This window comes from Felis catus, chromosome C2, assembly GCF_018350175.1.
Source record: "Felis catus isolate Fca126 chromosome C2, F.catus_Fca126_mat1.0, whole genome shotgun sequence".
NCBI lineage: Eukaryota > Metazoa > Chordata > Mammalia > Carnivora > Felidae > Felis > Felis catus.
Window position 1 is genome coordinate 18313607 of NC_058376.1, and position 19175 is coordinate 18332781.

Below are 19175 nucleotides of genomic sequence, written 5' to 3' on the forward strand. Positions count from 1 at the left end.
GAGGACCCCATCCTATAGCTTCATATGGATAGGGAACCAAGCCAGCAATCATATCCAAGTATTTTCAGCCAGTGGTAAACACACTCCATCCCTCTCTTCAGTGTCTGAATACATGCCTTGCCCAAAGAAGTCCATAATAGCAGGTCCCACCTGCCCAAAGGCATTCCAACAGACACACCCACCTAAAATGAGCTGACTACTGAAGAGCTATCTCTGCCAAAACAAACCTGTAAAGTCTGGAAAAGGAGGTTAATTACTCAAATGCTCAGGGCTGCCTGGGTGGCTCAGTCAGCTAAGTGTCTGACTTCAGCTCAAGTCATGGTCTCACAGTTTGCGGGCTCAAGCCTCACGTCAGGCTCTGTGCTGATAGCAAAGCGCCTAGACCTGCTTCAGATTCTGTGTCTCCCTTTCTCTCTGCCCCTCTCCAACTCTCTCTCTCTCTCTCTCAAAAATACATAAACATTAAAAAAATTTTTTTAATTACTCAAATGCTCAGATACCTATGCAAGAAATCAAGGCTCATGAAAAATCAGGTAAATACGTCACCACCAAAGGAAACAAATTAAGCCCCAGTGACTGACCCTAACGAAATGGAAATCTATAAACTATCAGACAAAAAATTCAGAATAATACTCCTAAGGAAGTTTAGTGAATGACATGAAAGAAGAGACAGACAACTAAACAAAATTAGGAAAACAATGCAGGAACAAAAAGAGTTTGACAAAGAAATAGCAACCAGCAAAAAATAAAAACAAAAACAGAAATCCTGCAGTTAAAAGATACAATAACTGAACTGAAGAATTCAATAGAGAGTTTCAAAAGTAGACCTAAACATGCAGAGAAACAAATCAGCAACCTGAAGGATAGGGCATTGGAAATTACCCAGTCAAAGGAGAAAAAAGAAATTAAAACGGCAAAGAAAACCCTATGGAAATTAAAGGATAATGAAAACCAACAATATTTGCATCAGAAGAATTCCAAAGGAATAAAAGGGGAAAGGGACAGAGAGTCTATTTAGAGCAAAAATGGTTGAAAACTTACTGAACTTGGGGAGATAAATGGATATCTAGATCCATGAGGCCCAAAGGATCCCAAATAGGTTGAACCTAAGGGTATAGGGCTACTCTAAGAGACATTATAATTATATTGCCAAAAATAAAAGGCAAACAACAACAACATTTAATAGCACCAGGAGAAAAGAGAACTTACATACAAGGAACCCCCCATATGACTATTGGTAAATTTCTCAACAGAAACTCTTCAGGCCAGGAGAAAATGGGGTAACATACAAAATACTAAAAGAAAATAACTGTCAACAAAAATTCTATACCCAGAAAAGCTGTCCTTCAAAAATGAAGGAGGGATAAAGATTGTCCTGAACAAACAAAAGCTGAGGGGGGGGGGTTCATTACAACCAGACCTGTCTTGCAAGAAATGGTAAAGGGAGTTCTTTAACTCCCCTTATAATTAACACAAAAATAAAAACACAAAAAGGTAGCATGAATCTCACTGACAATGGCAAATATATAGTCACAATTGGATTATGCAATATGGTAATAGTGATACACCATTCACACTCTAGTTTAAAAATATTTTTTAAGAATGTAGCAAAAATAACCATAAATAAAATAACCTGTTGTTATTTGCACCATATAAAAAAACCATAAATTGTAACAACAATAATCTAAAATGTGAGAGGCAGAGGGGAGCCTAGGAGGCTCAGTTGGTTAAGCATCTGACTTTGGCTCAGGTTATGATCTCACGGCTGGTGAGTTCAAGCCCTGCATTGGGCTCTGTGCTGGCCGCTTGAAGCCTGGAGCCTGCTTCAGATTCTGTGTCTCCCTCTCTCTCTGCCCCTCCCTTGCTCGTGCTCTCTCTCTCAAAAATAAATAAACATTAAAATGTGAGGGGCCGAAATAAAAATGTAAAGTATAAAAATTCTATTTAAGTTATTAATAGGTTTAATATAGGTTTAAAATAGAGTGTTATAAGTTTAAGATATATTATGCATGCCTCATGGTAACCACAAGGGAAAATCTTGTAGTAATAACACAAGAGAACACAATAAATAAGTCAAACTATATTGATACAAAAAAAAAAAATCAAAAAAACACACAAAAAAGACAGCAAGATAGGAAACAAGAAACAATGGATCTACAAAAGAATGAGAAAAAAATTAGCAAAATGGCAATAGTAAGCCCTTACCTATAAATAATTACAATAAATGTAAATGGATTATATTCTTCAGTCAAAAGAATGGCAGAGCGGATAAAAAAATTCAATATCAGCCTTAAAAAAGACTCACTTTAACCTTAAATAAAAGAAAAAAAAGGCAAGTATAGCTACACTTATATCAGACAAAATAAACTTTAAAAATAATAAAAAAGAGTCAAAGAAGGTTATTATGTGATGATAAAGGAATCAATACATCAAGAAGATACACAATTGTAAATATTTAGGTGCCCAAGAAAAGAGCACTTTAATACATAAAGCAAAAATTAACAGAGTTAAAAGGAAAAATAAACAGTAATCCAATAATAGTTGGAAACTTTAATACCCCACTCTCAACAATGGATAGATCATCCAGACAGAGAATCAATAAGGAAACAGTGGATTTGAACAACACTATAGAACAAATAGACCTAGCAGATGTACACAGAACATTCTGTCCAACAGCAGAATACACAATCTTCTCAAGAGCACCTAGAACATTTTCTAGGACAGACCATATGTTAGGCCACAAAACAGGCCAGCAAATTCAAAAAGACTGAACTCATACCAGTAGTGTGAAACTAGGAATCAGTAATAAGAGGAAAACTGGAAAATTCACAAACACATAGAAATTAACATTTTCCTGAGCAACCAGTGGGTCAAAGAAGAAATTAGAGGAGAAATAAAAGTTTATTGAGACAAATGAAAATGGAAACACAACACACCAGAACTTATGGGATGCAGCAAAAGCAGTTCTAAGAGAGACGTTCATAACAATAAATGCCTACATGAGAAGTAAGAAAGTTCTCAAACAACCTAACTGTATGCCATAAGGAATTAGAAAAAGAAGAACAAATTGACCCCAAGGTTTGCAGAAGAAAGGAAATAAGATCAGCACGGAAATAGAGAATAGAAAAACAATAGAAAAGATAAACCAACTAAGAGTTCTTCTTTGAAAAGACAGAATTGACAAAATCCTAGCCAGACCAACCAAGGAAATAAGAGAAAAAAATTAAACAAATCAACAAAATTACAAATAGAAAAAGAAACATTACAGCTATTACCGTAGAAATTCAAAGGAACACAAGAGACTGTTAGAACATAAATTAGTGCAGCCACTATGGAAAATAATATGGAGGAATCATTAAAAAATTAAAAACAGAACTACCATATGATCCTGTAATTCTGCTCCTAAGAACATAACCAAAGATACTGAAAACACTACCTCAAAAAAGATATCTTGTACCCTCATATGAGTTCATAACAGCATTATTTACTATAGCCGAGACATGTAAACAGTCTAAGTATCCATCAATAGATGAATGGATAAGGAAGGTATGGGGTGTAGGGTGGTGTGTGTGTGTGTGTGTGTGTGTACACAATGGAATGTCATTCAGCCATTAAAAAATGAAGAAATCCTACTATTTGGGACAACAACAATGGACCTTAAAAGTAATATGCTAAGTGAAATAAGACAAAAATAATCCTGTATGATCTCACTTATATGTGGAATCTTAAAACAGTAACAACTCAGATAAAGAGCTCAGACTTGTGGTTTCCAAAGGTGGGAGGTGGGAAGAGGGGGGATAAGAGGAGTTTAAGATAAATAAGCACTAGGGATGTAATGTACAACATAATGACTAGAGCTAACACTGTTGTATGGTATATAGGAAAGGTGTTAAGAGAGTAAATTCCAAGAGTTGTCATCATAAGAAGACAATTTTTTCTTTTATTCTTCTTTACTTTCCTTTTATCGCATCTATATGAGAAGACGGATGTTAGTTAAACCTATTATGGTAATCATTTTACAATATATGTAAATGAAACCTTCATGCTGTGTGCCTTAAGCTTACACAGTGATGCATGTGAGTTATTTCTCAATAAAACTGAACAACAAAACTGTGTATCACTTCTATTCATTGAAAGAACACTGTGATAATCATAACTTTCTAGTAGCTGGTTAGAAAGATCTTTATTACAAGTCTGCTTAAACACTGCACTGCATGCCTAAAAGAACACTGGGAGCAGATGATCAAATGTTTGTGTCATTTGGCAATTAAATCTAAAAAATTTAATCCAATGTCATTATCATAATTTGGTGAAATCCCAAAATGACACTAAGAATTTTGCTGAATAAAATAATCAAAAGAAATGCCTTAAGGTTTAAAATTACAGTTCTGGTTCTCGTAGTTAGGAAACTTAGTAGTTAATATATGCAGCATATTTTTCTTTCAAATACGTTGATCTGACTGAAATGCACTCTGTCAGTGAGATCTAAAAGCTGGATTTGTTTTGAATGTACTTGCTTGAGTCTTAGGCACTGACGATTTTCTGGCTTATAAGACACAAAGCATTCAAGAGCTCCAGACTATTCTAGTGACTGAGATTTTAGCACAGTTTTAACAGTACATGTGCTTTCTCTCTCTCCTGTAAGTGTAATCACATCCAATTACACTGCAGCTATGTGACTCAGTGCTGGGGTCTCTGTGACGTTCACAGTGTTGGTTGCAAATGAACCGTAAATTCCTTAGGAAAAATGGAGAGGAAAGGAGTGGCGGAAATTGAATTCTCATCATCTTCGCCATCAATAAACATTTACTGCGTACCTCCTATGTTCTGCAAACATTACCCCCATAGGAGCCATTTCAGTCCACACCATATCTCTTCTTTGAGTTGTTTTATGGCTACCCTTCAGGCTCAGCACAGGCCCAAAGACCTACAACCGATGACTATTTTTACTATTTGTAGTTAGTGTCACAAGAGCATAAAGGTGAACGTTACCAGTATAGACTTTTGGAGCTCACTGATATTTTCATAGATGATACATCTGAAAGGAAAACAGCATATAATGTGAAAGCTTTGAATTACGGTTGTTCAAAAACCAATGTGTGTGCTGTGGCCAGTGTCTACAATATGCAATAAAGTGAAATGACTCATTATACCAAGGGTTATGTTTTAATTGTCTTGTGTCCGTTTTGTTTCACCCTCCATTTCTGCTGATTTAGCCTCATTGTTTTGTACAGAAACACAGGGCTGAAGCCGGATAGACGTTATTTTGAATCCTGACTCCTGCCTGTATTATTTGAGAGAGGCCACTTCATCTCTATGAAATTTAACTTTCTGCTCTGGAAAATGTAAATAATATAACGAGGTTCATCAGGTTTTGTGAAAATTGGATGAATACACGCAAAATTCTAAGTATAGTGCCTGGCACATAGAAAATGTTCTCTAAATATTAACCAAAAATAAGTTAACAAAAGAATAACGTAAAGACAGCAGCCTCTGGAATCGTGCTGTCCAACACATTAGCCACCAGCTACATATGGTTATTTAAATTTAAATAAATCAAATTTAAATTAGATGAAAAATTCTTTTTTTTTTTTTTTTTGGAAAATTCACGTCTTCAGTCTCACTAACACATTTCAAATGCTGTATAGCCTCAAGTGACCAGTGGCTACCATACAGGGCAGTGCTGCTCTAGAAAAATCTAGGCAAAGTGCAGTGAGGTAGCAGGAAGGAGGTTACGAAGAAGGATACAGTCATCTCGTCCAGGAGAAACTGAGCTTTGCCAGCGAATGGTGACATCCTCCACAAATATGTGCAAAGAGGCCTTTGCTGTGGAAGTGAGGCTGGGGTCTGCAAGAAGCCCACTCAGTCTCTCCTCAGGGCCAGAAGCAGGGGAGGTATTGCAAGAGCTGAAGGGCTGAATCTAAAAGAGGGACCCTGGCCCAGGAGCTGGTGAGACAGAACCACAGGCCCTTCTCAAAGTCTACTCACTTCTGCTGAACTGCCCTGCTCCACTGTGGAAGCCATTATAGGAGCATCCAGGGCCAAACGTATCTTCCTAAGGTGAGGCACTGAGGTGTGCTCTTCCGTTATCTCATAATCTTGTTCCCACCACCAAATGAAAGCCGGGCTTACCATTCTTCCATTCTATTCCCAATCCGTCCCTGCTTAGCCAAACCCATTTTGCCAACTTTTGGCCGTAAGTGAGGTCAAGTCCAGGATGCATCAGACTATGTTGAGTCTGTCAAAATAGTGGAGAGCTGGGTGCTATTGCTTTATTTTTAACTTAATCAAAACACCCTAACACCACAATGCCCAAGTCATATGGCCACATAATCGCTTTCCAGATCCTCAATCTGAATGTGGTTGAAATGCGGTTTTAATTAAAAGGCCAAGTTGCAAGGGAGAGAGCTGAACTTGTAAGTCCGGTGCTTTTCTGGTATGACCCCACTGTGTGGTATGACTCATTTCAAAGCGCATCAGGACCTCCAGAAACGAAAGCAACATAACTGGATTCAAAAAGATCTCCAGATGATTCTGATTTCCACCCTAATCCCCACCACACCCCTTGCCACTTACAATGGTTAAGGCAGAAGAAGGAATGAAGGCTTCAGAGTGAGAGACCGTGTTTTCTCTCACCTCCGTCGCCTTCTACCTGTGTGTTCTGAGCCGAGTAACTTGGTCTCCACAACCTCGGTTTTACCTAAAACATGGGAACACCACCACCTTTGCCAGGTTGTTGCCATGATTATAAACAGTATACAGAAAACAACTGTCATAAAGATTCTCTCTGGGTTGGTGAGTCCGACAGATACAAATATATATGCCAATTCTCTTTCCAATGCTTGTTCTCCCACTTCTGAGCCTTACCACTTCTGTGAGCAGATATAATAGTTACCCATTGCTGCGTAACAAACTACCTGAGAATTTAGCACCTTGAAACAGTGTTAACGATCTCAGTTTCTATAGGCCTGGAACCTGGGTATGGCTTAGTGGGGTCCTCTTACTCAGGGACTCCCACGGGTCACCTCCACGTGCACCTGTCGAGGGCCTGCCTCCAAGCTCTTTCCTGTGCCTGGAGGACTCTGTTGACAGGCTTCTATTCCTGGCAGGCTTTTGGACTAAGGGCCCGATTTACTCACTGGCTGTTGGCCAGGGACCACCTGCAACTTGAAATATGTCTGCTTGCTTCCCCAGCGCGAGCAAGAAACGAGAGCCATAAAGCGAAAGAACACGCTAGCAAAACATAGTGCCAACGAGAGGGGAGTCACAGAGTTAAATGCTAATCTTGGAACTGACATCCCATCACTTTTGCCACGTTCAGTTCCTTCGAATAAGGTCACCAGGTCAAGTCTGCACAAAAGAGAAGGAGATTACACAAGGGCACAAATACCAGGAGGTGAGAGCACTGGCTATCTTAGTAGTCAGCCTACCACAGGAGGGATATTTTTTCTTATCCTCTGTGGGTCCATTATGTGGAGTTTAGTCAATCTTTCCTAACAGGACTGTACCAGCTCCACAGCTGAAAGAATCACAGGGCCAAGCTTGGCTGTGATCAAATTGCTTTTAGTGAACTGACGGGGGCAGAAAGGAGCCGCGACGATCCCAGAGGCATGCTGACTGGGTGAGTGTTGCATTCCTAAGAACACTGAACCGAGATCCACAACGTTTGTGTCTCTCGTGAACTTCATCTATGAGCTGCGATACAGCACATCGAATTTTGGCAGGGGAACGAAGTAAACCATGTACCACATACCTTATGGACAAGTCTTAACGTGGCCCCGGTTCTAACCTTTGTTTTAACTTCGTGCCAAGATATTTAATCTCCATTAAGAAGAGAATTCCCAGACGAGTTTCCAGATGAGTGTTCAGTGGACCAAGCTGCTACTTAACCTAATCTGGAATACCTTCACTAAACATGGGAAACAAATCTAAGGAAATGTTTGCAACCGCAGGAACGTGTGCTGGGGACTTTGCCTTCTCTGGATGCATTAAGAAATAAATGGTTTTAAAATGTCCAGCTAGACCCTTCGATTTTAACCTGTTTCAGCTCTGCTTTCCCTTTTCCTACCCAGCTTTGAGCAGCTTTTGAGTGTGTGCAGCCCGCCTTCTATTAGTGCGAAGGGGAGGCAGGGGGATCCCTTTTGGAATCACTTTTGGTCGTAGCAATAAGTGAATAAGAGATCTCATATTGTCTCCATGATCTGAAGGATGGATAGAACCAAGTGATCTGATTTTCCCATTTCTGTATCTCATTGTGAGTTAATGTCTCCATTATCACACAACTTGCGCCTTATTTTCGTGGTGGACTGGGAAGAACGTGAAGGCAGTTCAAAAGAATTAAGTCGTTAAAGTCCAGTCCTTTCTGCTTTGTCTATGAAAATGCATTTGGAGACCACTCCCTGGGTCTCTCACCACTCCCTGAACACACAAGACAAACTTGCTTCCTCCTCTTCTTTTTTTTTAATGTTTATTTATTTTTGAGAGACAGAGAGTTTGAGCACGAACTGGGGAGGGGCAGAGAGAGAGAGAGAGAGAGAGAGAGAGAGAGAGAGAGAATCTGAAGCAGGCTTCAGGCTCTGAGCTGTCAGCACAGAGCCTGACGTGGGGCTCGAACTCACAAGCCATGAGATCATGACCTGAGCCCAAGTCAGACTCCTAACAGACTGAGCCAACCAGGCACCCCCAAACTTGCTTCTTCAAAAGGCTTCTCACTTCTGTGGACCCCTGCTCATCTTCCCACATGTAGCAAAAGGGCTTATACTCTGGGAGGTGTGATGATTTCTCCCGTCAAAATTCACAGATTCCCACTTCTGCCCCTGCTTCTACCTAGTTTGTACTCTCCTTGTATCCCTTGTTACAGATTTGTTAAATGTCTGTTTTTAAGAATTAGAAGAGGGGCGCCTGGGTGGCTCAGTAGATTAAGCTTCTGACTTCGGCTCAGGTCATGATCTCACAGTCCGTGGGTTTGAGCCCCACGTCAGGCTCTGTGCTGACAGCTCAGAGCCTGGAGCCTGCTTCGGATCCTGTGTCTCCCTCTCCCTCCCTGCCTCTCCCCACTCATGCTCTGTCTCTCTCAAAAATAAATAAACATTAAAAATTTTTTTAAAAAAAGAACTAGAAGAAGAGAGTTTACAGTGAGTAGCATATTCTCAGTGGGGTCCGTAATCCAAGGTAGGGGTCAGAGAACTGGCACAAAGGCTATAGTCTCAGTTTTTAATTGATGGTATACATCGATCCAGATGTAGCTGGATTGTGTCATTAAGTACGGTATTAACACATGTCACTCAAGTAAATGAACATGCTCACCTTGACTGACTCACTTAATGGGAACGAGACCACACACCAGTTTGGGAGCTGTGCTCTTACAATTCTTCAGATTAAATCTGGGCTCATTTTTTACATAAAAAGAATACCAACCAAATATCAGAAAATAATTGTCTCATAAATCACATTTCCCATAGAACAGATTACAATGTAATTTAGACTTCACAAGCAGTGTCCAAAGGATTTGCTAAAGGCATTTTTACTCAAATAAGATTTCATCGTTTTCCCATTACCAGGGTATGTTAAAAAAAAAAAAAGAGGGGCGCCTGGGTGGCTCAGTCGGTTGAGCGTCCGACTTGGGCTCAGGTCACGATCTTGCGGTCCGTGAGTTCGAGCCCCACATCGGGCTCTGGGCTGATGGCTCAGAGCCTGGAGCCTGCTTCCGATTCTGTGTCTCCATCTCTCTCTGCCCCTCCCCCGTTCATGCTCTGTCTCTGTCTCAAAAATAAATAAAATGTTAAAAAAAATTAAAAAAAAGAAAGAAAAGAAAAGAAAAGAAAAGAAAACACTGAATATTCAGAAATGAAGCAAAAAAAAAAATGAAGAAAGAAAAAGAAAACTGGTGGAAATAGGTTATAAAATGGCTGCCATCCTTTGTGCCATTATCATTTGATATGTATAGAGAGCATTAGTGTGTTTATCCAAGTTCTGAAAAAGCAGTTATACGATTGTAAAAAGATTCTCAATGAAAGGATCCTTAGAAATGTATTACCTTACATCATAATAATTTTTTTGGTGCCAGGCACTGTTCTAAACATTTTACATTTAATTACATTGAATCTGCCGATCTCATCGTATAGATATTATTATCATCCTCATTTTGCAGATCTAGGAACTGTAAATGTACCATTTCATAATCCTAAAAAAAACATCTTTTGGTGAGAATAGATTTCTAATGATGCAAAGCAATATATCCATATTTACTCTTTGCTTGTAGAGCTACCTGTGGTGATCCTGTCACTGATCACAGAAGCTGCCTTTCCATGGCTTGGGTTCTAAACAGATAATTTTACGTGTTTGAACAATCTTAATGACTCATATCCTTCCTTTCATCCTTCTGTTGCAATTCATCACTTTCTCTTCTTCAGGTCCCACTTTTATGTACACTGTCGATGTGATGGAGAGTAAAAGGTCCCTCTGTTCCCTGATAAAGCACCTGGTCCCAGCAGACACCTGCACCCAATTATCTCTCAGGGCATGACTTTCACCAATACAGAAACCACTCTGAATTTTCTGTGAATGCCCTATATTTCTTTGGACCAGTACAAATGAATGAGTCAATATTTATTTTTTTAAAAAAGAGAGAGATAAAGGAAGAGGATATCTGCAGAGTGATGTAAATTTTTAAGTGATTTTGAAGGGACAGTCATGAATGTTGATAGAGTATATGAAAACTGTGAACACTGGCATCTACTTTGTCAGTATCTCAATATTCCTATGGAAATGGTTGTTGGCTTTCTGTTATACATTCAAAAAGTAAAAGAAAAAAACTCAAGATCCCTGAGAATTTTAAAGGGAAAATTACCTACAAGCAATAAAATGATAAATTAGACAATAGCAATATGTTAGAAGAGTTAGGGGAAATGTTTAAATAAGAAAAAGGCAGTAATAGTCTTCTAGATAATTCTGCATAAACAGCAGAGTTCTCCAGGAATCCAGGAATAAAGTAGTTTTGCCCAGCACAAAGCTATATATGAATGAATGTCAAAATTAAAATATTTATGAGGTCTGCGTTTCTCCAGGCCAGAGCAATCTAATAAAGGGTATTGCCCCATTCTGGGCCTCATTCGTTACTGTAGGACTTCCAGACTCCTGAAAAGTATAACCTGTGATTAGATTTGGGAGTCACCAGAGTATTTCTGGGACCTCTCAGTTATCAGGTAGCATCTTCTGCACCTCCTCTTTTACCGAGGTTATTGACCGGACATGCCAACCACTAAATTGCACGAAGGTCACGTGGCACTGCCATGCTGCTAGGGACACTGGTAAGATGGTTTGGTGTGCCCAGCCACCAGCACCATCATTGCTGCGGGAGATCCTGTGTTGTATCGTCACTGTCCACTTTTGCAGCGGCAGAACTATCCTGGAGAATGACTGGGGTGCTGTGTCTGCCTCTGGCTGTTGTTGAAACCTACTGGCTGCGGACTCCAATAAAGTTAGGACACAGACACCTTGAGGCCTGGGCCATTGAAAGGGTAGAGACCCCAATATGCTAGCGCTTCCTATATTTTTTCCATCTTTTAACAAACGAATAAAATGTTGTACCCTGAGCTAAATGGGAAAAGAACTCTTTCTCTTTTACTGAAGATGCCAAGCTCAAAGCAGTTCCCAATGTCTCAGGGGCTATCTTGTGAAACTATTTCTTTCATTTTTAACCTAGTATCCTTTTCTCTCCCTTAAACTTAGACCATAGATCTACAAGGAAATAACTGTAGGACAAATTCTCATGATAGACATTGTGGTCTTTTCATTAAAAAAAAAAAATTCTACTCTTCTCTGAAAACTAGGACATTTTATGGGAACGTAATTCTGCCTCTTTTCCTCCCTTGAGATGAAACTTGCCCAGGAGACTTCATCATCTCTCATACAAATAAAATCTCAGTGGATCTGCTCTACCACTTAGACTTTCAGACATGCTGGGAATGGACAGTTGAAATTCCAAGTGGGCAACTGCATTCTGCACTACAAGCAAAATACAGTGGTTTCAAAGACTCCAAGTATGTCTCCCAGTAAAGAACAAATAGCCATGGGGCGCCTGGATGGCTCAGTTGGTTAAGTGTCTGACTCTTGATTTTGGCTCAGGTCATGATCTCATAATTCATGAGTTTGGGCCCCACGTCAGGCTCTGTGATGACAGCGCGAAGCCTCCTTGGGATTCTCTATCTCTGCCCCTTTCCTGCTCGTGCTCTCTCTCTATGAAAATAAATAAATAAACTTTTAAAACTTAAATTAAAAAAATAAGAATAAATTTCCATAAAGCAGAACTTAATTGAAACTAGTGTTTGGTCAAATTCAGATGAACTGAGAAAATAATTTTATCAACCTATTTAGATGGGCTCATTACTTATTTCAATTTTTTATGTGAATTTGACTGTCATTTTGGTAATCAGTAGACATGTCCTTAAAGATAGGTCAGTAGAAACCAAAATAAAGGCCAAATGTTTATCTATCATATAATAATTTTTAAGCAAATATATGGCATGACATAAGATAACCTAAAGTGTTGATGAAAAAAAAAATAAAATAAAATAAAAAATAAAAATACTCTTTGCATAAAGCCTTTCTGTATCACATACCTCCCATTCTGTCCATCCAGATCTAATCTCCACCCCTCTCCCCTGTATCTCTTCCCAGGGAGTCATACTGTATGGACTACATCAGTGAGCTCCCTTGCCTATTGGGCTTCTGGTTGAGTTTGGCCAACAGGGAGCCTCCTCAAGAGAGCAGAAGGAAAACAAAGAATAGGATAGGGTATTTACTTGGGTTATTTATTTGGGCTGTGCCTCTTACAAAGAAGTCTTGATTCTCATGGGATTCACTCATCAAGCAGCTGTTTCTGCCAACTCTTTCCTCTGCCCCATTCAGACCCAGGGCTGGTAACACTCCACACTGATACTAGCCTGGGTATACTATGCAGCCACTTGCAATTTCCCTATACTCTACCCACACATGTCATTAAAGGCTCTTCCAATTACCCAGTTTGAGTGTGCCATTTGTTTGTTGTCCTGACTGAAACATGCATTCTTTTTTTTTAATTTTTTTAATGTTTTTATTTATTTTTGAGACAGAGAGAGACAGAGTATGACAGAGAGATTGGGAGAATCCGAAGCAGGCTCCAGGCTCTGAGCTGTCAGCACAGAGCCTGACGCGGGGCTTGAACTCACGGAGTGTGAGATCGTGACCTGAGCTGAAGTCGGACGCTTAACCGACTGAGCCACCTAGGTGCCCGAAACATGCATTCTTAAGAACATATATCTGAATATGAATCATGTAATATATTAAAATAGACCAGAGGTCTCTTCTCGACTGCTCTGGGTTTTGTTACCTGTTTATTTGAGAAAGCAAGCAGGACACCTGAATTCTAGTCCCAGCTCTACCACTAACCAGCTTCAGGACCATGAAGAATTCTCCAGAACCACTGTTTTCTTGAAAACAAAATAAAGGTGTTAGATTAAATGACCTCTAAGATCATTTCTGTGTTCCTAGGAGGAACTAACAAATTTCTTCTGGCAGCTTCCAAGAATGAACAAGCCAATAAAAATAATTGCATAGACTCATAAGGATATTTTCATGTAATATCCCTATTTCTTAAGTGAGGAAATAGACACAGAATAGACAGACTTTTTCAAAGTCACTGGTGATAAGCAAACTTCTTAGCGGCCATCAGCAGGACCTCAAAGTCATTGCTTTTATCCACTGCACTATGCCACTTCTCTCCACACTTGTTGGTTCAGCGTGTTATTGCCACACCCTTTCCTGTGCTTTGCACATACTGATGCCCCGTCTTTCTTATTTCCTGATCTCATTTGAAATACCAAATGATAATATTAGGGCTTCCCTAACAACCTGATCTGAGGAAGTCTCTAACGGCGCCTTACCATTGCCCTCCAGCACTATCTCCCGTGTACTGCCTTCACAGCACTTATCTCCAGATGTACTTAAATATTGTTTACTTGTTTCTGTTCTGTCCCCTTTCTCCATTAGACTGTAAGTTCCCTGGGACCAGGGGCATGTCTGTTTAATGTATAACTCTATACCCAGCATCCAGTAAAATGTCTGGAAAAATATAGGCACTCAGTAAAAGTATCTGTTAAATTCATTACTGAATGTGTTTTCCAGAACTGCAAACTAGGGTATGGGATGTCGTTGCCCAAATGCTATAATAAGAGAACATTTAAATTTAAGCCCACAGTTCTTAAATTTGAAGCGATCATCTCAAGAAACGATCTCCTTCCCTCTTTTCTCCTTTTCTCTACAGCCTTCCCTGATGGGAATGATTCAGAATGACGGGTGGTACCACCACCACCAAGAACCAGGGAGTCTTTGAAACAATGTGGTAGCATTTCAGGTGACACTATGTCTATGGAGATGCGACTGGCATTTAGTACACCACACATGGCAATCACATAAAACAAAAAATCGTCCTGCCCCAAATGCCCCAGGGGTCAATATTTTCTCCAAGATCTTCCTCAGATACCTCCGAGTCAACCCAAAAGGTACAAAGCCATGATTACGTGAAGTATCATTAATTTTTAATGTTTCAGATAGTTAATGACCCTAACACATGCCATTAGCAATGTCAGCTGACTGGCTGGCCTGAGGAACAAAGGGAGTCGTAAACGTTCCACCTCTATTCTCTTTTTCGAACTTCAGAGACTGATGGTTACACAGCAAGAATATCTCAAGTAGCGTATTGGCCTCTCTCACTGCAATTTTGCTTTGACTGCTACATTTCACCCAAGTGCTGGCCACACGTTGCTGCCTCCAAGAGACAGATGCAAATATCCATTGTTCGAGTCAGGATGTATTTTTACCTGAGAGCAACCTGCATTCTATTCAGAGCGGAGCTTCATTTTATTGTCGGGGAAGAGGCCAGTGATAAGTTGTGAGTGTACAAGTTGTTGGGAATATGAATAACTGACATTGAACATAAGTCCTTTTTATGGTGTCCATTCATTAGGGGAAAATCCAATCAGGCAGCACTGTTTTCATGTCATCAGGCTTGAAATATGGTTTGGAAATAAAAACATTGGCTTCTACTTGTCCTCAGCATGGATTTAAGTAAGTCAGGCCTTAAAACTATGAGATAGCGGTAAAATTAAAATAGTAGAGGCAATATTTCTACTTATATGAAGGGGAACAAAATAGAAAAGTCCATCAGGTTACCCAGAAGTAAGCCTGGTACATTTGTAGGCGTCCAGTTTAAAATCACTTTTATCCACTTATTCATGCATTCGGGCATTTACTCAATCAACAGATTTTTATGGAGAACATATTTTGTGTCAGACACTAAAGGCTGGGTTGCTAGCAATGAAGAAAATGGGCACGGTCCCTTGACTCATAGAGATTACAGTAATCTCCGTGTCTGTACCAGGAAAAAAAAAAAAAACAACGCAAAACACGAGTCACTACAAAATTAATGTATTAAATTCAATTGTAGGAATTTATCAAATGCAACTGTCAGGTCACATTATCCTAAGAGCAACCTTATAGGTCATTAAGATTGAACATGTTATCTCAGAGGCAGGAATGCTGACATCCTGGGAGGTGAAATGGCTTAGCTGAGTGTAATCAGAGGAAGCAGCCAGCCTGGGGCTCTTACCAGGTAAACACAGAGGAAGCAGAGAAGATCTTCATCCACACCTAAGGCCGACAGGACCACTAAAAGGCAAAATACAACCGTGTGTGCACTTCAGCTAAAGTTAGGCTCATAGCTCATGTCATCTAAAGATTCTTGCCACTTGCTACAGCGTGGATGGAACTAAGGTGTATTATGCTAAGCGAAATAAATCAATCAGAGAAAGATAAATATACAATTTCACTCATATGTGGAATTTAAGAAACAAAACAGATGAACATAGGGGAAGGGAAGCGAAAGTAAGATAAAAACAGAGAGGGAGGCAAACCGAAAGAGACTCTAAAATATAGAGAACAAACTGAGGGCTGCTGGAGGGGAGAGGAGTGGGAGGAAGGACTAAATGGGTGATGGGCACTAAGGAGGGCACTTGTTGCCATGAGCACTGGGTGTTATATGTAACTGATGAATCATTAAATTCAACTCCTGAAACCATTATTACGCTATATTGGTTAACTAACTTGGATTTAAATAAAATTAATTTTTTTTTAAAAAAATTGGTGTATCTGAATAAAGAATATATGGGGGGGGGGGGAGAAAGAACAATGGTCTTCGAAACCCAGGAGTTTTCCTTTTGTTTTGTTTTTTTTTAAATGTGACTTACTTAATGGTGGCTGTTTTCATTTGGTTTTGTTTATTAAGCCTTTTGGTTATACAACTATGGTTCATTTGCTTCTTGGTTGGTTTTAGCAAGGCTCAAGTATGTTAGGGTTGGAAAAAGCCCTTTCTAGAAGCCAATGTGAAAGGAAAGGCTCCATAGTATATGATTCTACTATACGACATTATGGGAAAGGCAAAACGATGGAGACAATAAAACAATCAGTAATTGGCAGAGTTTAGGAAGGATTATTAGGGCAGTGAAACTAATATATGTTACTCTAATGGTGGGCCCATGTCCATTATACATTTGTCCAAACAAATGTTCGAGCCCCACATCAGGCTCTGTGCTGAGGGCACATGGAACCTGCTTGGGATTCTCTCTCTCCCTCTCTCTCTGCCCCTCCCCTGCTTGCGTTCTATCTCTCAAAATAAATAGATAAACATTTTTTTAAAAAGGATGTACTGGGAGAGGGAAGAGCAAAAGCTAAGAGGGAGGATTTCTGGTTCCCTGAAGTTTTGGGTGTTTTTTTCTTGGGGGGGGGGGGAGTTGTTTTTTACTTCTAAATGTCCCCTGCCTTATGCCTGGAGAATACTGTGGTCAAGTTCTACCCAGCCCTTCTTAGCTGGTTCAGAAAGGCACACCGAGAAATAAAATTTCACAGGATAAGATTAGGTCGCAAATATTCATTTTCATCTTAATTTACTTTTTTAAAGTAGGCTCCACACTGGGCGTGGGGGCTTGAGCTCACAACCCTGAGATCAAGACCTGAGGTGAGATCAAGAGTCGGATGCTCAACTGAATGAGCCACCCAGGCTCCCCTCATTTTCATTTTTAAAAGCCCTTAGGTCTTCTCCCTGAAATATTCTACCACTCTATTTATTGTTTCCTGGACTGGAGAATCAGGTTCTATGTGTGGTTCTGTCTATAATTCTGAATGTTTATCATCTCTATGCTACCACACAAAAATACACAGCTGATTTCATCCCTTTTACGGCTGGTGAATAGAGACGAGAAAGGTTGTGCCAATAACTAAAAGTATATGAGGACTGGTAAGTCCTGGGATCTTATGAATGTTCTTATGGAATGTTTTACTAGCTTTCTGCCAGAACTGACATGCAGCATACGAACTTTTCACTTCCTAAAGGTATTGTAATTTGTGGTATATATTTAATATTCTTTGTGCATTCTTTTGGGCAGATATAAAGTAAAGATGGGAAATATTATTATCCTTCCCCTTTAAAATGAATTTAAGGAGCGTGTGCACATCTAAAGTAGAAATTTCCAGTTTATTGCTGTAACTTTTCAATACTTTCGACATTTCTAATGGTGAGTAATTTGGTGTGTGTATGTGTGTCTGATGCTCATTTAAGCATTCATAGCAGATGGATATGGAGGTAATGTTAAAATCTAGAGAATTCATCTTACGTTTATGAATATAAATTATTGTTCGTCCACAAATTAGTCAATTACGAAATAAAACGTACAAACCAACCAAATGTCTTCTATGTCAATTACCAGATTTAAATTGCTCACCTACCTAAAACATTCAAAGGAGAGATCTCCAATTGGAAAATAGCTACACTGTTTTCCATTGTAAGATCAGCATTTTCCTTGAGTCAAGAGTTCATAGCATTTCCCAGCTTTCTCCCAAAGCTATCCTCATAAGGTGAGTCAAAGGAAAAAAAGATGAATGTGGACATTTTCAAGAAATCTGCTATCTCTGCAATCAAATTTCCTTTTTCTGAAATAACCATGCCCCCTCCTAACTCACAGACAAAACATGATGATTCAGGGGTTGAATGATTATATTCCAATGAAGTAGTGCCATTTGATTTCTAACTGCTTAAATTTCACATTTTATATTTCCCAGTGGCTTCAAAGCACACACTGAATGTATGAGGGTACGCAATACCCTAAGATATAGCTATCTGATAAAAAATGGAATAGTCTAATCTCCCTGAAAAGAGGGAAGGGGTAAGAAAGGAGTCTAAAAAGTTCTAAAATGCTCCCCAAATATGAAGACTGATGCTTCCAAATATATATATTTTAGAATACTTCAAACACTTGATAGGGTTATTGACTTTCCTCTTCAGCTCTGCTCATAGAAGATTCAGCCCCAACTACAGATCCCTGAATAATTTTCATATGTCTGAAAATGGCGGAATATTTTCTTAAAAGACGGCCTAAACAAAATCATGAGGTTTCAGTTTGTTAGCGTAAGAGCAGCTTTCCTTTCTGACTCAGTTTATCCCCACTCGATGGTGCATCCTCCCCCTTCAGATGTCAGTGATTATGAGAGACGATAGGGGTTACTTTCTCTTTTCTATGACGTGGATTTTCCAGGGATCAGGCTAAAAGGGTAAGAGAGGTTAATGCGTGGGGCCAGAGGAGGTGTGTGTGTGCGGTCGAGTGTGTTGCATGAATATGAATATGTGGGTGTGTGCACAGTGTGAATGCATGCAGGTGTATATGTTGGGGGTGGGGCGTGAACATGCAATGAACACAGTAGACTTGGGAATCAGTCAGAGACAGATTTAAATCCCAGCCCCACTGCTTACAAGCCACAGGACCTTGTTGAACTTATGTAGTTTCTCTGAGCCAAGGTTTCCTCATCTATAAATGGTACACCATTTAGTGTGGGCTCTTGCTTTGTCTAAGCTTCCAAGAACCATCTGTGAGGGTAAATTCTGTGTGTCAAATTGCCTAGGCTACAGTGCCTAGTTGTTTGGACGAATACTAGTCTAGATGTTGCTGTGAAGGTATTTGTGTATATGATTAACAATTGCAACCAATTGACTGAAATAGATTACCTTCCAAATTATGGGTGGTCATAAGAACAAAGACTGAGGTTTCTCCCAAGGAGGAGGAGATCATTGTGCCTCAAGACTGCAGCAT

At 39.7% G+C, this 19175-nt stretch overlaps 1 protein-coding gene across 32 annotated transcripts in view; it reads right to left on the reverse strand.

Annotated features, from left to right (window-relative positions):
- Window positions 1-19175, reverse strand: part of LOC109503361 (translation initiation factor IF-2-like) — a 330936-nt gene that overhangs the window by 98670 nt on the left and 213091 nt on the right. For 2 of the 32 annotated variants that reach the window (XM_045036709.1, XM_045036703.1), the window contains one exon: window positions 15450-15705. The exons of the other annotated variants lie outside the window; for them this stretch is intronic. In XM_045036709.1, the coding sequence (XP_044892644.1) occupies window positions 15602-15705 (104 nt within the window). In that variant the 3' untranslated portion in view covers window positions 15450-15601. Of the gene's footprint in view, window positions 1-15449; window positions 15706-19175 lie in introns of those variants that run through there. 32 annotated transcript variants of the gene reach the window in all.